The sequence below is a fragment of the Colossoma macropomum genome, unplaced genomic scaffold (assembly GCF_904425465.1).
Source record: "Colossoma macropomum unplaced genomic scaffold, Colossoma_macropomum, whole genome shotgun sequence".
Lineage (NCBI taxonomy): Eukaryota > Metazoa > Chordata > Actinopteri > Characiformes > Serrasalmidae > Colossoma > Colossoma macropomum.
This window is the reverse complement of record NW_023494803.1, coordinates 29,167,946-29,193,993: the sequence shown is the minus strand read 5'-3', so window position 1 is coordinate 29,193,993 and position 26,048 is coordinate 29,167,946. Positions and strand designations below refer to the sequence as shown.

The following is a 26,048-nucleotide window of genomic DNA, read 5'->3' as shown; positions in this document are numbered from 1 at the left end:
GCTGCTGACTTCTCTGGACTGGAGTTCTTTGGAAATGGACTGACGCAAAGTGGAAACGTGTATTGTGGTCTTATTTGTAACGTGTGAATGAGTCAACATTTCAACATTGAGTCAACAATGTTTATGGAAATGATGGCCATCATGTTCACTGGGCCAAGGAAGAAAAGGACTATCCAGATTGTTATCAGTGTAAAGTTAACAGCCACTTTCTGCAGGTGTTAAAACAACATGGCTACATAATCAAAGAGTGTGTGTGCTAGCCTGCAGTCCAGAACAGTCTCCCATTGAAAACGTGAAGACTCGGTATGGTTTGACAGCTGAAGACTTGTATAATAGAAGGATGGCAAAGATTTAATACTATTGTAAAATATATTATTTTTTACTACTATTATGTAATACTGGATCAGTTGGTTTTTTCAGACCCCAAATGATTGTTAAGTGCTGTTAAAAGAAAAGGTGATGTAACACATTGGTAAACATGCTCATGTCCCAAATTTTTTGTAATGTGTTGCAGTCATTAAATGAATTAACAAGGTTTATAGAGTGTTTTTGCACAGTTTTTGCTTTCAATTTAATATAGGACAAACAGAATTTACTAATCACTGCTTTCTGTTTTTATCAGCATTTCACTTGCTGTTACAGCTTTTCTAGAATTTAATTTGTAGCTTTAAAGCAACCAAAGTTATGTGTATGTTTCACCATGTGAAGCCAGCCTTATAAACAGTAAAATGAAACTGACTTTACTTAAGGACTACAGAAAATGCTCACTTTGTTCAACCAGCCTGACATGGCAAGCTATGTCAAATCATCAGTATTATGTCACTGTGAGCTATAAAATCTGCCTTTTCACTCCAGAAAGTGGCATGACACAATCTAAGATCAGAAAGAAATCTGTCACCTCACATAAATGTTATGTCAACTTGGCAAATGCATCCTTTACGACAACTGTGACAATTATGACTTATTGAAATAAGTGTTTACAAACATTTCACAGGTTATGCCAGTTGTCATGAAGGACTCGTAGCCTCATAAACTTTGCCCTACAGTTAAGTGTTACCAAAATATATAACCCTGACTATGAAATTAAGTGCCCCCTCAACCACAAACCCTGCCTCTTTATGCTTTTAAGCTTTATTCTGAAAGTAACAACTGTTTAAATGGAAGAGACCAAGGCGGCCCTGCTCTGCCTACCTCTCCTCACTTGATTAATAAGACGCAGACTCAGGTCACAGTAATCAACTTGCTTTAACAAAGAGAACTGCGCTGTGTTCTAAGAGGCTGGTTTCCATGACTGTAATCAAAGCTACACCTCAGGAAATGACAGCTAGTGTCTTGTTTCCAATCTTGATAACAGTGAAAGCTCTGAATGGGTTGATTACTGGCTGTGAGGAACTAGCGCTGTGCCGTGGAGTTGGAACAGGATTAATATTTCCGCTGAGAGCTTATATCAGGAAGACGGTGTGCATTTTGCTAGCTGTGTATTGTATACACAGTGATGAAGATGCAGTTTATTACAAACACACTTAGTCATTTATTGTTTTGTTTTGCACAAAGCTTTTAATAAAGTCTTCTTCATATTATTGCACTATTAACTTCATATTATGCAAACTAAAATTAGGTTGGCAAATAGTGCAAAGCTCTATATTAATGCATGGTTCTGTAAAAAACATACAAATATTACTGAATTTAATGTACTGAATCCCAGCTGTAGCTGTCCATTCTCATAGTGAGGCTGTACTCTTCAACTCTTGAGGCCTTAAGAATCACCTCACAGTTTTGGAAAGATGGGTATGGATGCTTTCTGGTGTGTCTCTTTCAGCCAGGAGATGAGGATTTTATTGAGCTCGGCTGGCCTGATGAACAAAAAACAATGGTTAAAACAAATAATTCACTGCAAAATATAAAGAAGATGGAAACTAGAAATAAAAAATTTCAATCACAAATGCAGAAATGTAAAGACATTTAATTTTCCGCTGTGCAAAATTGGTTAAAATGGAAAATAGAGTTTTTTGGACCATGTCATACATCATTACCGATCAACATCACACACACAGGCTAAAAAAGAAGGTCCAGTTCAATGTTTAGGTCTCAAATGTAAAAACAACAATTATACTGATGAAGACATGATGGCAAAAGTAGATCAGACCATCAGAAGACACATCCTTCATTAAGTTTTAACTGAGTTCTCTTTGTATACTTTTTCAGCATGCTTACAATCATCTGATTCATCCCGAAACACAACCGACATTACAAAATATTCTTTCACACATTGTGTGCAATTAAACATTTCACCACAGAGGTCTCCAAATCCCCAAATCTTACATAGTGTAGCTTAGCGCCTCAGTCACCCTGTAAGGATAACTGACTAGTCTTTCATCTGTTTAGCTTCAATCTACACCAAAATGCCTCACTTTCACACACAGTATCACACCTATTACTGTAGTAACATGCTTACTACTACAACACTTAACCCTTTGTGTTTTTCTTTCATTTTGGTTGAACATAAATGTTTTACACTGCAGCTTCACCACACCACAAGTCCACCTATTCACCTGTTCCTAAAAACAAGGGCTTCTTGTTCTTCGATTGGAAATAAGGTCTAGGAAAAACATTTCCAGAGTCATCCATGGCCAGGAGTCCAAGACAGCACAATAGCCTCACTCTTTCTGGGTAGGTAGGATGGACACCCCTCCCCCCTCCCTGCATCACACAATGAAGCTGTTTTAATGGCAGTTCAAAAAGATGCAATGGCGCTTCAAGAGTCTCAGAGTAAGCATGTGCTCTCCTTCAACCTCAAGAAAACTGGGTTGAATAAACCTTTAGTTTGTGAAGAGCAGCACTGAAAAAATGTTGATTTGAATTTACTTGAATATGTACACTGGTTCCACATGTATGGAACGTATTACATCAACAAATTACCGTTGTTCATTTTACCTACTTTTATCAAGAATCATGTAGATGTAATGTATTTTATTCATGTTGAACTGATGTGCAAATTTGAATCAAATTTAAATTCAAAGAACACCAGCCCTCCAGGATCAAAGCTGAATGCTCCTGGGACAAAACCTTAACATTTATATTTAGAAGGTTTTTTAAACTTTAAAAATGCTTTTCAGACCTGCACATCTCATTTGCAATTAAAAAGCTATTTAGGGAATCAATCATGGTTCTTCTATGGTGTTGCTCCAAAGAAGCGTTACTGCTAAAAGGTTTTACATATAGCTACTGGTTAATCCGGGATTTTTTTTTTAAAGGCAGCATCACACTTTTGGAATGGTTACAATGTCAACAAACAGCCAACTGATCAGTGTCTTCAGAGGAGAGTGAGGGTTGAGGTTGAGACAATGAGCAAATAATTTTGTTCCAGAAGTGCTCTGTGGTCTCAGGTCAGCTGATTGTAGAAGATGCTTAAATCATTGCCTGTCCAGCGCTGCCCTGTTGACGACTATAATTAGACACACAGCTTGACTATTATTGCAGAAAGCCTTGGATTACTCACACTTAATATGGAAGGAACATTAACCACAAATATTTTGTATTTTTAGTCTAGGTTAAATACATAAGAATCCACATGCCTTTATCCCCCAGTTTAGCCTTGAAATGTTTATTATTTTTTTATTAAATTGCATGTAAAAATAAAAATATAAAAAATATAACATTTTTTTTATTTGAATTTGAATTCCATTCCACTGGTAGAGTGGTCACTAGAAAGCCTGCAGAAATAGCAGAATTGTATCAACTTTAGCCAAAATGCCCCCCTGAATGAAATGACAGGAGTTAGAAGGTGGAACAATAGATGCATTGCATAGACCTGGGCAGAGATGGATGGAGTTCCCATTTTCACCACTATGTCTGATATGGTGCCTGCAACTGCTATCATCTGTCACTATGGGAGTGTATGGGGTGGGGTGGGGTATGGGTAGTTTCATCCAAAAACATGCATCCTTTCCATCTCTATGACTGCTAATACTTACACTGAAGTGACCTATGTATAATATGCTTATCTAATTTCTAGATTGCTTTCTAGATTCATTTTCTCCACCTATTTCATGATATGATATTTGTAGCATTACAAAAGCTTGACTACATAATATCAGGGTGTTTTATCAACACCTATTAAGGGCACATATCCTACCTTCTTCTTGTATTATAAGGTGCACTTATGAGATTTGTATGGCTTTATTTACCAAAATAACTGTAATTCATTTTTATGACCGTTTTCCAACCTCTCTTTATCTCTGGCTGTTTTTATTACTGTGCATTTAAGACTGATATATGTAAATGAGCTTTGTTCTGATTGGCCGGATGTATTGTTTCAAAAATCAGTCCAGGCTCAAACACTCCTTATAGCTTGAATGGGTGGGGTTAAACTGCTGTAGGCTCAATAGGTGGATTTATGTAAATGCATTGTTTTTTCTGACATCGCAAAAACAAGGAATAAAATGGGCTGTTTTTGGTGCTTAGTTGGACTGTATGGACTGAAGAGCTGATGATACGTTTTGAAACAGTGTTTAGACTACCATAACTTACTTATTTCAACAAAGTGAAAAAAAAATAATTTTTCCATGATATGGGCTCTTTAAAACAACCAAAAAAATCCATTATTTGCAAAACTCCAGTACCCAGCAATGTGTTGGTTCTTGCTTTTGATAAACAACGCCTCTGGGTTCTTAAATGCAAAAGCCCAGCAGACCATGGCTTTAAATCATGGCCAGGATTTGAGGAATTTCTTGTGGAGAAATGGATTCAAGGTTGGGTTGTTTAACCTTGAGAACAGTCAGTCCTATTATTTATGAGATTGGCAGTTTGACTGTAGTGACAGCAGATTGTTTTTAACTACTCCAACATGTGCCTTCACCCTGCAGAAACCCTGCAGAAGAGCTCTACCCTGTTCAAAACATGGACTCTGCTTTCTGCTCTTATATTATAATCAAGAAAGTGCTCTTCAAAATGAATGAAATTATGCACAAGAAAGCTCATTGCTAATATATTATGTAAATGAATGCTATTTTTTTGTGTGCTCTAAGCTACAGTACACAGACATAAAATAACACTGACAAAGGGTGAAAGTGAGAGAAAACTGGACAGAAAATTACCTGTCTACAGACTATTTTACAAAACAATCACCATATTAACATTTATAACTCACTATTCTATTCAGTCAAACAGAGTAAAGTCAGCATTTATGGATTTTGTTAGCAAATGTTGACTTTTTGTCTCTCTGAAGGCTGTTTTTCTAGCCTTCGTGTCTTGACTCGTACTGGGGAAGCAGTTGTGATTGTGTTTCAAAACAGGCTAAAATCACACAGTGCAGGTTTGATGGGAAAATGCCAAGGAGAAGTATCACTTCTCTGTGTGAACACAGCCTCCTTCACAGCCAGTTGGAGTCATTTTTTCATTAGCACAGTAGTGCACACTCGGCTCATGTCAAATGGTATCAGCAGGTATCGGAATGTTGGTATCAGTGGATTTCTGAGTATGAGTAAATGAGCATGGTATTGGACCGATACCCAATACCAGTACTGGTATCAATACATCCCTAGTAATTAGTGTTTATTCGAGCACGAATAAACTTCGACTTCAGTTGGAAATGAGCACTTTGAAGTATAAGCAGTGTTTTTTACCAGTGTTTCATTGTTGTAGGTACCTGCTAACATTTGTGTGAGTGTGTGAGTAGAAATTTAAACCTAGTCTGAGACTGTCTGCCCACACAGAGTGTCTGTTATTTTTTTGCCACAACTCTTGGGATTTGTCAGGTGTATTCTGAGGGGCTATCAGCACATCCATGTATACACACTTCAGTACAGTGTTTATCATTCAGACAGCAATGTTTTGTTTTTCCAGCTTTCCAGCAAATTGTAGTCAGCAACAACGAACAGCTGCTTGCCCTGGACGCTGTGATGAAATATGAGTGAGATATATCTGAGGGATTTTAATAATCACCTGTGGCAAAACAGTGGGCTGAAATTGGTCATTTTGCATGTCAGTCAAATGCTCTCTTCTTCACAAGGTTGGAATTCAAGGTTTGCGGTGAAAAGGACTAGGCCTTCAGCGGACAGGCAGACAACTATTTCAGACCTAACTAAACAGCTACCTAAATCAGTCTTAATGGATTTATTCATGACATGTAAGTGGATAGAACTATGATACAAATCCACAGAGAACAGAGATTTTAGTAGTAGTAATAGTACTACTAGTATTATAAAAGAAAATGTGTATTTATTTACAAAAAGGAGCTGGTAAAAATGTGGTCAGGTGGACTAAAATGTTAACTGAGCACTTGCATAAACTGCACGAGTGTTTATATCCTGCATCTGATACCGGCCCAGCAAAACTATGCTTTCCTAGTCTTTTTTTTTTGACGAATGTAACTGAATAAGCCAGGGGTTCAATGGGTTAATGCTTAATACATGAATAATGTTAAATCTAAGGGGTGTTTATGTGATGTTCATTTGACGTCCAGCCGGATGAACAACGTGCTCTTAACCTGCACACTAGAGCAGACATAATTTACATACCTCTCCATCTGGGTCCAGTGACCACAGTCCTCAATGTGGGCCCTTGTTAAATTGGGAATCTTGAAAAAAACAACAGATTGAAAAGCATTTAACTCACTGAATCAGCTCAGATGAGTAATGCAATGAGTTTAATGATGTTGTGTTAAATGTAAAATGATTACAAGTTTACAAATAAAAAGTTTACATTTTTGCACTCACCGTTTGCTCCATGCCAGTGCTGAAGCTGGGCAGAAGCACTTTGTCCTTCCCTGTGGTCACCATCAAAGCTGGCATCAGGATCTGCATATAGGAAAAGAGTTCTCTGAAGCATGTGATGTAGTTGTCTTATGTGCTATCCACACTAAACAATATTGCAAACTAACTGCTCACATATGATAAGAACAGTAAGGAGAGCTATGACTTATTTCTTTATGGCTGAGAGACAAACAGAGTGGCCATTGCGGAGCAGCACCTAACAGTTAGAAAGGATTGGTTGTGGTCTACATCCACTGCATTAAGAGATATGTTTATCAGAGATGTAGCGAGTGCAACAGAGCACTTCATTCCAGGCCTCTCAGGAGCAGATGTTGGGGAATAGGCAGCGGAGGCCATCTGTTGTGTGCAGCGTGCATGATTGTGCTTAATGCCATGCGAGTTTGCTGAAGAGCCGGGCACTGGGGTGTTTTTGACAGTGATGGTGTCAGAGCTGGAGCACAGCTAGAGGAGCTGGAGCACACTTGCCTTGCTCCTCGGCCTGGAACACAGCCAGCGCCAGTTCCTCTCTATGTTCCGATACCAGTTCAGAGGACCCCTTGGACACAAACATTCCCTCAGTACAAAAAATTGCAACTTTGATGATCATGTATGAATGTGCATGCATAATCAGTGCACAGATTATACATTCTGCTTCAGTTTGTTTTTTAATGTTTTCTCTATTTGAAAATATCAGCTGCCCAAAATTCCTTGGAATAAAATATTTTTACATACATACATACATAACGCACATTAGACTTAAGGACAGCCCCACTCTTTCATATAAAGTACCTATAAAATATCATTTATGATGTTTTGTTACATCAGTGAGGATATGCAGTATGAATAATACTGTAATGTAGTATCTATGCAAGTCAAATGATTAACAGGGAGCGAAAAATACTGTTACGGAATGCAGTGCTCTGAGACTCTGAGCCTCTTTCTCTGTGTACCTGAAGCCAGATTTTGTGAACTGCTGGACATAGTACTGCAGAGCCTCCTCAGTCAGAATGGAACTCCTAGGAACTTCCTCAGGCAACCCAACAAACAGGCCTCCTGAGAGGAACAGGAAAGAAAACAATTACCCACAGAATCTTCAAAGACACTACACACCCCAAAGTGTCAAAACACACCCAAACAACAGTCCAGGGTGTTAAACTATGCTCTTTCCAGGCCATAGCACTGCAGAGGTTAACACTGTCCCTGAGTGAGAGCCACATGCTAAATTTAATTTGCGAAGTGTGAGGCAAGCGTGTTTAATGGGACATGATATACATTCAAATGATCAATGCAGGTGGTTCATTCAGTAGATTTATTTAGCATAAATTCAGAAGTTTCACAAGTTTATTACCTTTCTTAAGGACCCCAGGAGAAACCACCCAAGATTTATCCTGTTATAAAAACATGACAAAACACACTTAAAAAAAGATTTTTAAGACTTTACCAAACTAATTCTAATATTCAGTACTGTGGATACTTGTTCTGAGATAGGGTACTCCACCCTTCGTTCATTTAATTTCCAGTCAAAACAGCCCCTAAGTACAAGTCATTCATTTTTCAGCTTCAGGAAAAAACAGAAAATATATATTTAACAGAGATTAAGCAGAAGCTGAAATAATTACATTTAATGTAACACTTCATCCTTTTTAGAGGACTTGTTTTCAGTTTTTCAAAGAAATCTACAGGAATATTTTTCCATACGTCCAAAGTTCAGTTTTAGAAGTTGGTTGCATTTGCTACTTCTCACCAAATAATCCCAAACACATTCAATGACGCTTTGTTCTGAGGACAACAGCAGCTTTTTTGTTTTACATCTATTTTCTCTCCTCGGTAACAGCTTCTTCACACATCCTTTCAGACTCATAGCACTGTTTTCTTCTCACAGTGGAAGGATCTGAAGCAAAAGTTTTCTCCTCTCTCTCAAAGATGCAAACTTTAAATACTGTTTGTCTGATGGTGACAGTTTTGGTGGTCTACCAGGTTTTGCACGGTCATTAGGAGTTCCATTTGCTCGATATCTTTTTTTGAACTTTGATTTTCCTTTTTATTTCACCCTTCCTTATACAGTTGGATTATTTTATATCTAATCTCCTTAGAAATATCTCCTGAAAAGTTGAGTGCCATTTTGACTGGAAGTGACATAAAAAATTAAAACAAAAGAGGGGTCTCTGACTTTTGCACAGTACTGTAACTTCTCATTACACTACAGTCACTGACATGCCTTAACCTTGTGATGTCATTTGCTTAGAAAAAATGAAGCAGTCTTTTCACTTCACCTTTCACTTTTATTTCCTGGAGCCTATGGCGAATGTTAATAGTCATTAAATAACTGACTGACAGAAGATATCTGAATTTAATTAGCCCTTCTAGATATGATCTCTCGTGTCCCTGCTTCACTATTTCTTGGAATAGCTGCTACTCTCTGAGTGAGATCATATCAAATCTATCACACTTTGCCCTACTAATAACACCTTGGAACTTGGAACAGCTCCAGTAATAGTATCACCACTCCCCTTTGTGGCACAAATGGCATTTATAGATGCAGCACATGTGGAAAGAACGAATGTTCACGTTAATTAGTGTGGAGCGTTCCTATGAGGCCTGACCCCTCTGTGAGCGGGTGACATCCTCCGTTTGACAAGGGGCAAGTGTGGAGATAAAAGGCTGCCATCAGAGCAGGGACTCTAGCCAGGCCTCCACGCTGCTGGCCCACGCACTCATTAGGATGCGCTGCGGCTGTCTCAGCCTGGTTGAGTGATGGCCTGGCTGGTCAGTAGTGACTCATTACTCCAGGAGCAGAGGCCCGGATGGAGGGCCTTTATGTGGCCCTCATTACGATGCCAAGTCACTCAGCCACAACAACACAGCCTGCTCTTTGATCTCCATCAGCACTGCTTTCTGATGGCCATGATAAACCTTGTAAATATGGAAAGCCCGCCAATGGCACTTGTGATAAAGGCAGACTTCTGCATGCCCTCTTGACGGACCAGAACGAGACTTTGCAGGCTTGTAATGCAGACACCTTTTTTCTTCCTCACACTGCTTTCGTCTTCAATTTTGGCTGCTATTCTGAGATAGGAGCAAGATTAAGGCTCTAGGGCATATCTGTATTTTGTTCAATTTAAGGGAAATTGCTGAGACAGCAGAATCCCCGCAGTTGGCCCTTCTCTGACTAAGCTATATTTAGTGCATGTCTTTTTGTGCAGAGCCTTATAAGCACTCTCACGGATTGAGCGAGAGGGTCCTGAATTAAAAACTGATCTTTGTGGTGCGGAACTGACCTCATGCCCTCAGTAAATGACGTGCTGTGTGCTTTATCCATAGTAATGTCTGTGTTAGAACTGCAAACTCTGCACTAGTCCATTAAAGGGGAATTCCACCGATTTTTTTTTCAAAATTACTGTATAATTTAAAAAAACTAAAATAAAACAATGTCTCAGGCAACAGGCAGCATATTTGTTACTATTTAATGTAGTAACTTTCTGTACAGCTTCTGTAGCTTTTAGAGGGATTTAGAGATGTCTGATTCCTATCACCACCATTGCGAACAATTCTGACTCAGTATGTTTCTCTAGAATGGCACATTTCACATCAAACCACTCTGAACAGCTTTATTTACATTTTAACAACTCAGTGGAATTCCCCTTTAACGGCAGTTACTCAATGATTAAAACCAAATTTACAAAACATATGCAAATCCATAGGTTTCCAAGAACAGGGAAACACTGAACTGTTCAGCAGGAGCAAGACTGACCCAACTAAAGTCAAGCTTCGCCCCTGTACATTTAAGGAGGATAAGCTGAGAATAAAGAGACTATTCAACAGTTTCTGTCCCAGTGCTGTGCACATTTACTAATGGGCAATTCTTGTGAATATGCATTTTTATCGAGCTTCTATTTTTAACTATTATCTTTAACATCAGTTCTTATCAGTACATATACTTCATGTTTGCAGACCAGAGTTTCACTGTCTGACTTATTGACTTACATCACTTGCAGTGAACAGCAGTTTGAAAGTCCTGGCCAGGTTCTTCTCCAGTTCAGCCTCTGCTACTCCCTGTTCAGACAGACATAGGGAACATACTGTTTGTATACTGTTCTTCTCTGACACAGTGCAAAATAAGCATTATTCAAATAATACAGTGCCTTCCAAAAGTATTCGAACCTAGACATTTTCAGTTTCTTCTTTATCACATGAAAAGAGTGAAAAGATCAAGAAGTGAATCTGACGGAAAGACATAAAAACTAAGGGCAAAGAATAATCTCACCCTGTATGGATAAAGTATGTCATGGATAAAGTTCTCAAATAAATGTGGAAACCACACATGGAATGTGGTAGCAAAGTTTGGATTCTGCTGGTTTAATAATCAAGAAGTGAAATGTGCATGGCCACACACATTCCATGTACGAGCATTCATTTCTTCAGATACTAATCAGGGCGTGTAAATGAAGACCTGACAGAGTTTAGTAGTTAATGATTCGACTGAATCATTAAAATACATGGTTTAAATTAAAAACAGCACTGCTAATATTGGTCTGAATATTTGGGTGGTGGTAAATGAATTAACGAGTGCTTAAACAGTAATCCTAAAGGCCACTTTTATGATCAGGATATACAACAACTTCAGCAGACACTGTATTTTTTTGCTTTTATTTTTTTGGAAGCAGATGGACCCTAAATATTTTCCTATGCCCTGCATATTTGCCTATGTCCCACATATCTGATGCTGGATAGTAATATTAACATGAAGTAACTGGCAAACCTTTCATCAGCACACAATGAACAGTCAGTCTGATAAGAAAATGATATTACACAGTAATCACAAATACATGAGTGTTACTGAGATATCTAATTATCATGCATCTCCAATGAGAGTTCGAAAATTTTTGGGCATAAGCAATGTCAAATCAACTTCATATATATATATATATATATATAGGGGTGGGAATCTCTAGGCACCTCACGATTCGATTACGATTCAGAGGGCTGCGATGCGATTATAAAACAATTATCGATGCATCTCGATGCATCTTTTTTTTCTATACAGCATTTATATTTTCTCACTGTGTGAGCTCAAGTTTCGAGTTCAAGTTTATTTGTCATTTGCACAACATATCAGGACATTTATGCATTGAAATGCTTGTGGTGAGGCTCAGCTAATCACTCTACAGAAAGTAAATAGGTAAAAATAAAAATACAAGAAAAACCAACTGAAATATATTAAATATACACAGAATATAGAGACAATATACAATTTAAAGTGACTAAGTGACTCAGTGTTGTTATTTAAAAGTGACTTGGTAATTTTAAGCCGAACAAGAAGCTGGTGAATGAGAAGCGACTTCAGCCTCGTAAAACAGTCGAACGCTGAGAAACATTTTACAAGAAACTGCTCTAGTTTTGAATAAAAGTTTCCTGACGGAAAGGGCAGGAAAGCGGCTATTAAAGCTTAAAGCAGAGCGAAGTAAATCTGCACTCTCTTTTATATTTTTAGCCTATACTAGGACATTAACACATACTGACAAATATTGGACATTAAATGTTGCGGCTCCCAAGGTGGTTTGATTTTTGTTGAAAGGACAAAATGGCTCTTCTTATCATTGAGTTGTGACTCCTGATCTAACCTGGCTTTTAATGCAGAGGGAGCCGGTCGGATTTCTTGCTCATCCAGTTGTGTTTTTGTTATGTGCCGTCACAGACTGTCCAGACGCTGCACTTCCACACTTAAACGCATTTAATGATGTTGAGGTCCGCACTCTGGGGTGGTCAGTCCATTGTTCTGAGAATGCCAGCAGTTTATTTGTTTGATTTGCAATTTTTCCTTTTTTTAGTAACGGTTTCTTTTTCAGATCTAAAGCAAGAGTGGCGCCTTAAGCTTTAGGTACTGTTTATCTGATGGAAAGCTACACATCTTTCAAACGCACAGTGTTGAGTTGTTTTCTCACAGTAGAAGGACGGACAGAAACACATGGTAATTTTTCAGATCTAAAGCAAGAGTGGCGCTTTAAGCTTTAGGTACTGTTTATCTGACGGTGACTGTTTTGGTGGTCGACCAGAGTCCTATTTTCTCTGTATTTTTTAATAATATTTTGAAATTCAGTTATTGAAAACTCCTGTTTTTTCACTTTTTCCCCTTCCTTATGCAAGGAAATTATATTATGTCTTATCTTCTCAGATATATCTCCCAAAAAATTAACTTAGAGTCCATTTTGTCTGAAAATTAAATAAATGAACAGTACTGTATAACCTTACATGTAATTACTTTTACTGTTATTTGTATTCACCTAACCAAGTGTCTCTGCATACTGTATTTATAAATGTATAATACGGAATACAGAAAATTCAGAAAATTTGAAAGGGATTTGAAAACTTTTCCACAGTATGTAACTCACAGGCTCCTGGAAATACAGTTGATATTCAAAGATTGGTATAGACTTCAGTCTATCCATTGGATTCTTGTTTGGATCCGCAGGGAACAGTGGAGTGTTGAGAGAAGCCACAGCCCTTGCATTGCAAAAAAGATCATTTGAATTAAAATCAATTAAAACCAAATGTGTATCTCGACAAGCAAAGCTTATGTCAACAACCGAGTTACTGATTTGACTTGACAACTACATAGTATACCATCTATACTGAACGAACAGTATAGTCAGAGGTGTGTTGATAGGGAGGACTTCATACCTCAGTCTCTCTGGATGGACCTGAGCCATATTCCACACTAGCGAACCACCCCAGTCATGGCCCACCAGAGTAACCTGCGCAAGGCCCTGGGTTTAAGAAAAAAGAAGACATTTAGATAACAATCCTTCTCAAATTAACAAACAATGATCAATGAGAAATATAACTGGCCCATGTTTCCAATAACACATATTATCAAGCCTTTACTGGAGACCGAGTTTCTTGCTATTTCATTGAGCTTCAGGGTGCACTTTTATTACTGCATACAATTTTATTTAGGTAATCAATCCAGCTCTAACTGAACATTTGAACACTATTTTATAAAGTTATTACTGTTTTTAACTTAAAAACACTAGTCCTTTATCACATGACTGGATAACCAATTATAATAACCATTAAAATTACTAACCTTCACCTACTAACAGTGTGCACAAACTGCACCAGCTTCTTTTGTCAATGTCTATCAGAAATGTGGCATCCTGTAACTGCGGTATCTTGGCAGGTTAACATCAACCATAACACCAACCCAAACTATTACAGCCTTAATCTTCATCTGTTAATCTCTCAGCCAGTGGAGGAGCCAACCACACTCAGACGTCAGTCATTTCCCAAATTAAAAAAACAATCACTCCAACCACCAGGATAATTCACTTTACTCTGGACAATATTTACTTGATTAGCCTGCCAACTGCAGTGGCTAATTAGAGGATAATGATCGTCCTCAGAATAGGGTGACAGTCCTGCAGCTACCCTTCCCCCACCATCCCTGTTATTGTCTGAGAGTAAATCATCACACATCAAGCTCGGCCTCGCCATTTGATATCACATCTTTATAGCCTGTAATCTCTTTAGATGTTTCAATTTTTAACTGCACTGAAATGTCATGCATATTTGGTGTTACAGAAACTGCCATTCTGCCAATAGATTACTACAATCCGCAATTAACTTCTCATTGTATTCAAAATTCTTATATGAAATATCCATACCTTGTTGTTTAAAAATTCCAACACTATCGGAGCAAACTGGTTATGAAGAGGTTTATTTGATTCCACTATAACTACTATGTACCTCAACTGGCTTTTTGTGGGTCTGTCATCTCAGTCATCTTCCCTGTCTGTCCTCATCTGAACCCATGTCTGCTCTGCAATACTTCTCCACCATTCAAAAACTGGGTTCAATTCAGACTCACTTTTAATGTCACAGATGCTTCCGCAAATGGTCATTTACATTAAAAACATTTGTTTCATCTTTTATTTTGGTATTTTTTTGTATGGATAAATTTCTACATTACAGCAATATTTAATTTTTTGATGACAACTGACATAAATCTACATAAACATTTACAACGGCTTATTTCTGTTGTTATAAAAGGTACTTTTGTCTGTTTCAATGTCATTTCACCTCAGTAAGTGTTATGACAACTGACACTGACTGAACAGACTAAAAAATTTTTTTTGAAGACAAAAAAACTACTTTTGATGGAAACATAAGTTAACATAAGCCAAAGAGCACACATACAAAAGTGTAGGAAACCTAATCTAAATGGTCCTGGATCTACACAGAAGCCAAATAAATATAATATTTTCATATTCAGTACTTTCAAGTCCTCACAGTAGTGCCTATAACTAATGAATTGAATTAGACTTGGAAAAAATAACTGAGTCACATTAATCTAAATTATATTAAAAGCTGTCTGCCAAAGATAATGCAACAGGTCATGGTGTTTGTCATTTATACTTAAAAGTAGTCAAAATATCCTCACTGTGACACATTCTTAATTAAACAGTTTAGAGTCCTGTAAAGACAAATTCACAAATTCAATTCAGATTAAAATAATTAAACTATAAGCACATTATTTGTATTACAGACTCTGAAGCAGGAGCAAGGTTTTTAATTTACAGATGAGTGAATGTTGCATTTATATATCTTTCTGCGCCAAATATGATGCACTATGTTGTCTGTTCACTATATAGCTTGGGATTACTGGCATACCAATTGCTTTACTAATTACTACCAATTAGTGCCTAAAGCCTTGAAATTTGTCTTTGTTCTTATTGCTTGATGTTATTAACTTTCAAACCTTTTCATGAAAAAAATTTACGGAAAAAAAATCATCAGCATATTATTTTCCAGAATGCATGAATCACTACTATTGGTAACTGTGGAGATTCTCAAGAATAAAATCTGAAATATCTTTCCGTTTGCAGTGTGAGAAGTTTATCTGAGATTTTGGGAAGTTACAAGCAGTTACTTGTAACTTCCTGCTTTGCTGGGATATGAATATGATGTTACTTTTTTTCTCAGGATTAGCTGAAGTCTGTTGCTCAGCATGGTGATGGTCAGGTAATACACAAATGAAATGACATAAAGGCTGCTGACCTTCCTATATCTGACGATGGATATTTTAAAAATAAGTACATATCCATACTATTGCCTTGACTTGAAATACCCATTGTTAGGGCAAGAAATGAGAAGGAGTTGAAAAGGGGATGTGGAGACTTTACATGGAAAAGGACATCAGAGCAGTTTGTCACTATTCACAATAAGAAAGAATGCTTGAATGGGCAGATATGTTTTCAGGAGAAGTGCAGATAGTGGTTGCTTCTCTGGGTCACCAGGTCTCCAAAACATGATGGGTTGGTAGCACTACACCAACAAGCTATTTTAAATGTTTGCCATTAGACTCAGTGAACCATAAAATGAGTTGCAAACCAACTTTGGAACAGAGATGAAAACAGAAGTTTAAGATTAAACTGAAACAGAACTTCCAGAGGAAAAGAACCATTCAAAAGGAATGGAAAAGTTGTAAGGTTACAGGCATCGTGTACTTAAATTCCAGGACAATTTATAGTAAAATCTGTCTGCTTCTACAGAAAATTTGTCAGTGGATCTTCTAGCAGGAAAAAAATGCAACTCAGTCTTCTCAAACCACACAAAAAAGTAGAAGAGGAAAGTGCAACAGTGAGAGTCAAGGACTTTCTAAATAGGTGAAAGGTTTCAGGGCAAAATTCAGTTCTTATCTTGGCAATTGGAGGATACTAAATTAAGCCGTGCCAATAACTATGACGGATCACTTTTTCAGAAAAAAAAAACAACTTTGTGCTGATGATTTTTTCTCTGTCACAATCTCAGATTGCTGCTTGTTCCTCATGTGTTGTTTCATACATACTCACGTATTTCACGAATGTAATTATAAGGCCTAATTTCCCAAAAGTATTTAGATCATTTTGACTGTAAGAGCACATAATCCAAATCCTCCTGTGAATCAAGACCATCAATGGTTTTCATTCTTTAAATTACTGTTCTTCGTTATCTTCTTACAATTATTCTATTGTCAAAAATGTGCAACGCTACATGACTTACAGCTTTCGAGCTAGAACCACAGAACTTTGCAGGAATGTAGAGCCTGTACCTGAATAGGTTGCTTGGGTTTGTTTTATCTGATTCGACTTATGATGTTCATATAGCATTCATTCAAACACAACAGGAATAAACAAGGAAATGCTGAACATCCTGAAACTTGGTTATTCCACTAATATATAATATATAATGCTTATACCTCTATCTCTCATTCCACCACAGTCAGTATACACTCTATAGCCAAATGTTTTCTGGACATTTCTCAAGTGTCCTAGTAACACTTTAACAACTACCTGGTATACCATAGCAATGGCCTAGCAACATCTTAGCAACCACCTGGGATAACACAGCAACAGTCCAGCAATACCTTAGTAACCACCTGGGATACCACAGCAACAGCTTAGCAACACCTTAGCAACTACCTGGCATGCCAAAGCAACAGCCCAGCAAACACTTTAGGAACCACCTGGAATACCATAGCTATGGCCTACCAATATCTTAGCAACCAGCTGGGAAAGCACTGCAATTGCCTAGTAACACCTTAGCAACCACCTGGAATACCATAACAATGACCTAGCAACACCTTAGCAACTACCTGGAATACCATAGCAACAGCCTAGCAACACTTGTCAAGCCAACTTAAAGTTCATTGACAAACGTTCCCTTTCTAGTTGGGTTTACTTTTTTTCATTTGTTGAATTCATTCTGAAGCACAATAGTTATTTATCCCTCAAAAATGACATTTCTACATTATGTATTTTCAAAATAATACAAAAATCCTTGACACACTGACAATCTGTTTACAGGGACTAACTGTCCCCAAGAATACAGAGTGCAAATGTCTCATATAATGTCTGGGCCTGTCTCTACATGTGTTCACCCTTCAAAAGATAAACATAATGCTGCAATAGCCTGAGGAATGTTAAGGAACAGTTAAACTCAATGTGCCAAACAGACGTGCAAAACCACTGATTTGCTACAGAAATGTGCAGAAAGAGGACATGTGATTTCACAATGTAACAGTCAATCAGTTAGACCAATTTAGGCATATTAATGTTGAATTTGGAAGCAAGACGTACTCAGGGTTCCACTGCAATCTCAATCTGTAAATTTACAAACATCCTGGCATCACCAGAAAGGAAGCTCACATTTTTTCACACTTCTCAGCCTTGACTCTTAAAGAGAGAATTAAATCCACTCTGACACTCGGGTATGTGTGAGTCAGGACTAAAAGACAGGCTCCTGTGATACTGAGCCAAGATGCATAGAAAAGTCCAGCAGCAAAGCTGCTCTCAAACATCTTTTCATGCCTTCTGGCCTGAACAGGAGGAGGAGAAACTTTGACCCTACAGAATATATTCATTCAGTCCAGAATTGTGCAGTTGAACAAGTATTTCAAACAAATGTGTTGAAGTCAGCACTTCTTGGTGTCCTGAATATGCTGCATTTTGAGCGGCTGAATCTTAGGTGTGGAATTTTATATTAAAAATATGTTATATGATTATTTCACGTTGCTTTCCATTGAAATTACATGGTAATACACAGACATATATATGTCTATAGGACTATAGGCTTCATGACAAGCTATTTAATTGGGAAGTAATCATTTGTTTGGAAAAAAACACTAACATTAACATTAAAGTAAATACAAATAAACAATACATTGTGAATTTATATCTGTCAGTTACCGTCCAATACCTGCTTAAGCAGATCCTTAACTGTATGCATGTGTTTATGGGCCAAAACACATTTACTGCTGAGATAAATCGTTTTCTTTTTTTTAGATGTCTAAGACTTTTGCACAATACTGTTCATAAGTGTAAAGCAATATACATACCAACTTATCCATGAAAGTCACCAGATCCTATAAACAGAAGATATGAAAATGATATGAAATCACCAATTATTTTTAACATTTCGGCATGTCTTTGACTGTCTGTCTGTTAGATTACCTGTGAAAGACTTTCTTGGGAATATTCCTCAATATCTGCAAAGAGATTAGAGGATATATCTAGAACTGTCTGCTATAACTGTTCATATTCAACAATAATAACGCAGCAAAGAAACCAATGATCCCATCAGACAGAATCCCACAAGATACAAAACACTAAACATGTAAAGTATTAAAGAACGGCAATTCTTATTTTCTTTCCCAGCGTGGGGTCCAAATCATCATACAACATGAACAGAATCAAAATACCTTGAGGCAGGTGTCGCACTTACTTGGAAATTCATGCTGTTTTTTAAATTGAATGTGTGACACAAGAGGGCATCATGTATATAGAACACTCTCAAAAAAGCCACATGACATTTGAAGCATGTATTTGAATTAAGAAAGTATTGAAAGCATCCCTTAAAGGCCTTCAAATGGTTTAAAAAAATGGTTTTTTTTAAATTGTATTTGGTGGTTTCTAACTGGATGTTATCATTAACACCAAAGACTATGTTTTACAGCAGCATAAAACTTCATTTAGAACTTAGAGGCCATATTTAACTTTCTAATATTAGTTTCTGTTGTCTGTCTTGAACCTAGCATCTCAAGGTGGTCATAGGGTGGTTATGTAACATGTGGTTATCAGGGTTCCTTATACATTCTATAAGTCACTGAGAACTTGTGCAAATACAGAGTAATGACTTTGCTCTTCTACCATAGGGATTTGCAATGTCTTGATGGAAACTAACATTAATAGCAACTTTCATCTGTCCTGAAAGTGCTCTTCAAACTCCAAGAGATCATTTTAGATACCTCCAGAGACAAAAGCAAGATCATTCGACTTTGAAAGGGTTTGGGCCAGGATTAAAATGTCACTAAAAGACTGTCTTGTTCACATATCAAAGGCCCTGCCGATTTGGAATTCAGAGGGCATTGATCAGAAGGATGAGAGTGAATGACAGAACTGGACTGATGGGGTGCTACATTTCCAATCTGGCAATGAACTTTCTGTAGCTTTACAAAAAACCCTTGATTTTATTTCAGTCTAATTTCTAAGCAATTCTAAGCATGACCTCTGTGCCCTTAGAAATAGTGTAGAATATAGAAATACCTAACAGAGATAATGTGGACCAGAAACAGCAGCAAAGATATGCAATTAAACCATTTGAAATGGGTACAGCTCATTATAATATGGACTGACCTGCTGGAGCAGAGGAGTCACCATAGCCTTTCATATCTGCAGCAATAACCCTGAAGCCGGCATCAGCCAGGGCAGGAATCTGAGAGCAGTAGTATATGTCATTGATAAATGTCATTAATGCCTTTCCCCATGTAGATGCTGAACTCCACATGCTACATCATTAACAAGACACTTCTTTCAGCAAAGCTTTCAGAATTTAGCCCATCTTCTGGACTGTCTATGGCTTTATGGTGTAGGGGCTCAGCTTGCATTGGGTAGCATGTGCAGCTACCTTACCTGGTACTTCCAGGAAAACCAGCTTTCAGGGAATCCATGGCAGAGCAGAACAGGAGGGCCATCCCCCATCTCCACATAATGGATCTTCACCCCGGGCTTAAAGAGGCAGGCAGACCATAAATCACCCTGCTGCTAGGCAACAGCATCAGCACTTACCCCTAAAACTTTGGCTACGTTTATATTACAGGCCCTATTGTTTATTTTCAATTGCCTAGACAGTACACATTTGTGTTTGTAAGTGATCCATATCCAACATTAATGTGAACATTGACATTAAAGAATTATTGACCCTCTTGTGCTTAAAGGGGAATTCCACAGATTTTTTAAAATTTCTGCAAAATTAAATTGTTAAGGTTTAAACAAAGTCAAAGCAGTTTGATGTTAAACGCTCCATTCTAGACAAGGTTACAACATGAAATGGTAACTAATATGTTACCTTATGCCTTAGAGCAGAGGTCTTCAAATCAAGACCTTGAATCCAGTTTCTGGTTCTAGATTTTGTAATCATTGGTAGTTAATTGAACTGTTGTTTGCCATTCAATGTCATACCTACCAGTAATTACAAACGATTACAAAAAGCCTTAGATTCTGTTTCATTAGAGTTTTTAAATATGCTTTTGGGCCAAAATATCTATATGCTTTAATCTATTTAGGGCAGAGAGGCACACACATGGCATGATAAGGCAAAACAGACCTCAAATAAAACGTATTTCCCTTAATTTACCACTATTTTACCTTTTTCAACATTACATATAAAAATTTAGAAGACACATGTAGGATCACTGGTCGTTTTGGACTGTAGATAAAATGTCTACGACTACGTTATGCATAAATTTTGAAAAATCAGTGGAATTGCCCTTTAAGCACAGCAGTCCTTGACTGATCAAAACTGCAGTTCAAATAACAAAATTGATATGACAGTACTTAAGATGATTTTGCAATGCAAAGGTGTACGTGACATAATTCAAGATGTGTTGCATTAATATGCTTAATGTGCTTAATGTCCTACAAGAACCCACATGCCCACACTTTCAAATTGACACATGCATGATGTACATATCCACATGTGACACTGGATGATGGATCACAGTGATATGCACATTTGTGTGATGTAAAAACCATAGATTCCAATCTAATCGTTCAAATACAATCGCATGGACACAAACTAGACATACTACCATTCAAATATTCGAAAACAAATGTTCCAAAGTTTGGAATCAGTATTTTTAATAATATATAATCAATTTGGTTGCAGATGCACGTATAACATGAGGCTACTGTGCTACTTGGGTGCAACTTTACAGGTTTCGAATAATTTGTAGGAAAAAGATGAAGAAAGAATCGATGGGTACAGAATGATGAACAGAGCTATAGATGATTCTAAAAAGAAAGCCTTGTATTTTCAAAGTGCTGAACAAATCTTGAGGCAGATAACGTGACAAAAAATGTTGGTAAATAGATAATTACAGTTTATTACTTATCAGTTCATAACCTCTTGAACTACTGAACAAGACACCTAAAATACCTTTTTACTATAATATGTAAAATACCTCCACAATTATACGTAAATCTTTATTGTATTATAGATTTAGATTCAATATTTTCTATAAAATGAAGATTATTATGACAAGCAATCCCAAACTTTTAAAAGGTAGTGTATATACAGAAAAAAAGTTCAGATCTGTGTCGCATTTGGGCAAAAAAAACTTCAGCACTGTAATGTGAACACTGCCTTATTCCTCTAGTTCAAACCACAAAACAAGTGGCAGGCAGCTCTAGAACTGGAGGTTGTAATCACTGTTCTAGGGCATGATAATCTTATCACCACTGAAAAATATGGCTCATATAGTTGCAATCCAAAAACACTGCACTGGTATTATGATGCTGTGCTTTTACCTTGACAGTAACATATCCATGGCTGACCTCCTCAGGACCACAGAAGCGAGGCATCTGCTCACCAGTAAGCTGTTGATATCACAATACCAGTCACTGAGACATCTGACATACACTAGCAAACCGTCTCTAAATCCCCAAAACTTACAAGGTGTAGCTTTAAGGATGAAGCTTAATAGCTTACACTATTGATATCTTTAGTTTCATAAATACATAGCCAATGAAATAAAAGATGGTGTAAAGAGACTGTAAAGTGTGTTTTACAGCAATGTCAACAACACTTTGGAAGCACTCATCTTTGGTTCTTCTTGATAATTAACATTAAATTGGATTACTAATGATTTACAGTCATGTGTTAAAAACTGAGTTTCTCCCTCGTCTTAATTATCAGCGACATCATCTTATTCATACATTCATCCTTTACCAACTTTATGTGAGTAATTATAAATATGAACATGGTCTCGATTTCTGACCTACTGAATATGATTTGATAAGAACAACAATTACAGCATTACTAATTATTATTTCTGACATACATTGTGTTGCCATTTTATCAAGTTCTCTCACTATGTGGCAAGTATACAGTTACTGACTGTAGGCTATCTGTTGCTGCACAATCTGTGAGCCCCCAACAAAAACAAACATTACCTTTATCCCTGTAAGTTTCTCCATCTTCTTCAGTGCTTCACTGATGTCAGTAATGTGAACAGCAGTCATGCCTAAGCTTTCAGCTGCCTTCACACTCTCCTCAGAAACATCCAACCAGAGAGCCTGAACAGAAAGGTGATTAAAGAAATGTAGGTATGATGATCATGCGGCATATGAAAGCTCTACTAACATCTGGCCAACTAGTTCAGGGGTGGGGAACTCAGGGCCTTAATCCAGCAGAGTTTGGTGTTTTCCCTGTTCTAGCACACCAACTAAACCTGGCAATTAACTGGAGTTGAATCAGGTGTGTTTGAGCTGGAGAATCACCAAACTGTGCAGGAACCTCTGAACTAGTTGAACACAAAACACACAGAATTAACCAATTTGTAAAGTGTGTGAAAAGCTGAGCCAAAAATGTAGTGTTCATGTTCTGTTTGAGGCTCAAGGACAATGTTATTCCCACCTCATGGGGTTTAACATTCAGTTTATCCAAGGCACTGTGGAACACAGCAGGTTCAGGAAACTTTGCCCCAACATGACAGGATCGCACTACCAGGTCAAAATGGCTTTCCAAGACTGAGAGAACTTTAGCAGTATTGTCCCTCTGAGGGGTGTCATCAACCCAGATGTTGGCCAAGACACAGGTACTTATTCCTTAATAATGAGCAAGAGAGAATTAATTCATGGAACCATCAGTACAGGATTTATTTATACCGCTGTATATTTTTCATATGAGGTGGAAACTTTTTTTTGGATAGCCCTCTGTAGATGCTTTGTTGATGCGTACCTTGCTTTTAACGTATGTTCAATTAAATATCTATTAAATTAATCTGTTAAATTATCCATTAATGAAAGGGGAAATCCACAGATTTTTAAACATTTCTGCATAATTAAATGATTAAGAGTGGTTCAAAGCAAAATGCATAACTCTAGAGAAACAGCATTTTTAGAGATTGTGATAGCATCTAGATGTCAGCAGGCATTTAATGCCTCTGAAAACAAACTCACAAAAAGATACTATGATGAAATGGTTATGAATATTTTGCCTGAAGCCTGAGGCACTGTTTTATGATAGTTTTGAGGTAGGGTTTTGGCCTAAAACATATTTTTTAAGCCACTCACTGCAGAAAGGATGCCATTACAAAGCAAAGAAAATGTTTTTCCATTCCTTTTTCTTTTTCCATTTCCATTTTGCTATTATCGACAATACATATAAAAACTATAGTAAATAAAATGACTATATTTGCATAGACTTTGCGACTCCTGGTTCCTATCAGTGCCGCGGTGAAGAAATCTAAGTCAGTAAATTTGTCTACAGTGGACAATTTCACATAAGAAAACTCTTACATTTCAACAATTGAATTATGAAGATATTTTGAAAAATCGATGGAATCCCCCTTTAGTTTTACTTGACCTTAACCTTAATTGTAACCATAACACTGTTGAATATCAACTACTTTTCACCAACTAGTTAATAAATTAGTAAATCCACTATCAGTAGATAACTGGAACATCTGTAGATAATCTACAGGGAGCTGTGAGAGTGGTACTCAGGTTTATGTGCTGCATACCTTGACGCTGAAGAGTTGCAGCAGCATCAAGCACTGTCTTGTTGAACTCTACCCTCCTTACCTCATCAAAGAGGGTCTGGGCTGAGAACTGGGCAGGCAGAGGGAGGCCCTGACTGTCGGCCTCCTTCTGACATTCAGCCTCCAGCTCTGGAAACATCTTCAAGCATATAAAGATTTAATCAATAACTATGCCCAAAGCCTGTAAAAAGCACTGACTTTTCTGAATGTTGCATTTAAAGTTCTCAGTATGCAGCCCAAACTGAACAGGCCTCCTGAACTTTGGACTGGGCACAATTACAGAGGAGCGGAAGTTTTACCTGTGTAAGGGTCAGCTTTCCCCGTTCAGCACGAAACAGGGCATTCTGGTCTCCTCCCTTCACGACGGTGTTCCATATGAAATCCCTAGAGGAGATTCAACCTGCTTTAACCAAAGGGCTTCATTATGAACTAGAAATAGAGACGTGAAACCACTTACTTTGAAAGGTTAATAACTTTTTCGACTTCCTGAAAAGACTTCAGCGGGTGAGGGGTTAACACACCACCCCACAGTCCAAACAGCGCAGCTTTATACATCGAACTTGAACGTAGAGCCGAAGCAGCGAGAATCGGATGGTGAGTCAGCGACACGAGCGACAGCGCTTGCACTGAGTGAACCTGTTTAATATACAGTGCGGTGTACAGTGGGCTGACTTGTTCAGCAGGAAGCACGACACACAGGAGATAAGTAGCCAATGAAAAGTAGCACTGGGGGCGGGGCCGAGGGTCAGAGGTGCTGGAGCTCCACCAACCAAAGGGGTGTACATAAACACAAAAACACAAAAATAAACACATTCATATCAATTACATAGAAAACTTCATCGCCCATTTCTGGAATTTTGCCTCTGGGTTCACGATAGCTTAGGAATTGATCAAATTCCTAACGTATGGTTATATATATATATATATATATATATGTGTGTGTGTGTGTGTGTGTCGGCCGGGCGACCAGGGTCATTTCTGTGTGGAGCTTGCATGTTCTCCCCGTGTCTGCATGGGTTTCCTCCGGGTACTCTGGTTTCCTCCCACAGTCCAAAAACATGCAGTCAGGCCAATTGGACATGCTAAAATTGCCCCTAGGTGTGAGTGTGTGTGCGAATGTGTATGTCTGTCTGTATGGGACTGGCGACCTGTCCAGGGTGTATCTTGCCTTCCGCCCAATGACAGCTAGGATAGGCTCCAGCACCCCACCGCGACCCAGAAGGATAAGCGGTTTAGATGATGTATGTATGTATGTATGTATGTATGTATGTATGTATGTATTTAGAATCAAATTTGGATTTTCTGTTCTGTGTTTTGTTTAAAAAATCTGGACCCCCATGTGACCAAAAGACTAAAACCAGAAGACTGAACTCCCTTTTCGCGTTATCCTTTGATCAATGTTATCAGTCCTAGATTGGCCTATATTTTGTATGATATTGCAACATTACATGTTTTGTGTTCTGTATTGTGGTGCAGCTGTCGTTAACCTAGGGGCAAAGTTCCAGAAATGGACGATGAAGTTCTGTATCTATCTATCTATCTATCTATCTATCTATCTATCTATCTATCTATCTATCTAACTTAATGTATAGGTACATCAAATCTAATTTCGGAATAAGTGTAACGGTTTTATCTAATAATAAACAATGAATTTGAGATGTAAATGTTTCACTTGTAGTAGATGTGTTTTAATTTGAACGATCAGTTGGTGGTATGCTCAA

At 37.7% G+C, this 26,048-nt stretch overlaps 1 protein-coding gene across 1 annotated transcript; it reads right to left on the bottom strand.

The window, feature by feature from the left end:
• Nucleotides 1-1,538: 1,538 nt before the first annotated feature.
• On the bottom strand, nt 1,539-24,993 carry ephx2 (epoxide hydrolase 2, cytoplasmic). The gene is made up of 19 exons (XM_036592732.1): nt 24,785-24,993; nt 24,627-24,711; nt 24,310-24,466; nt 23,202-23,392; nt 22,739-22,861; nt 22,094-22,162; nt 20,198-20,293; nt 19,922-20,000; nt 18,740-18,774; nt 18,625-18,651; nt 13,431-13,516; nt 13,142-13,253; nt 10,737-10,805; nt 8,101-8,140; nt 7,703-7,805; nt 7,239-7,308; nt 6,717-6,797; nt 6,519-6,577; nt 1,539-1,853 (listed from the first exon to the last, which is right to left on the bottom strand). The coding sequence occupies exons 1-19, from the start codon at nt 24,880-24,882 to the stop codon at nt 1,769-1,771; spliced, it is 1,665 nt and encodes a 554-aa protein (XP_036448625.1). The 5' UTR covers nt 24,883-24,993; the 3' UTR covers nt 1,539-1,768.
• Nucleotides 24,994-26,048: the final 1,055 nt, after the last annotated feature.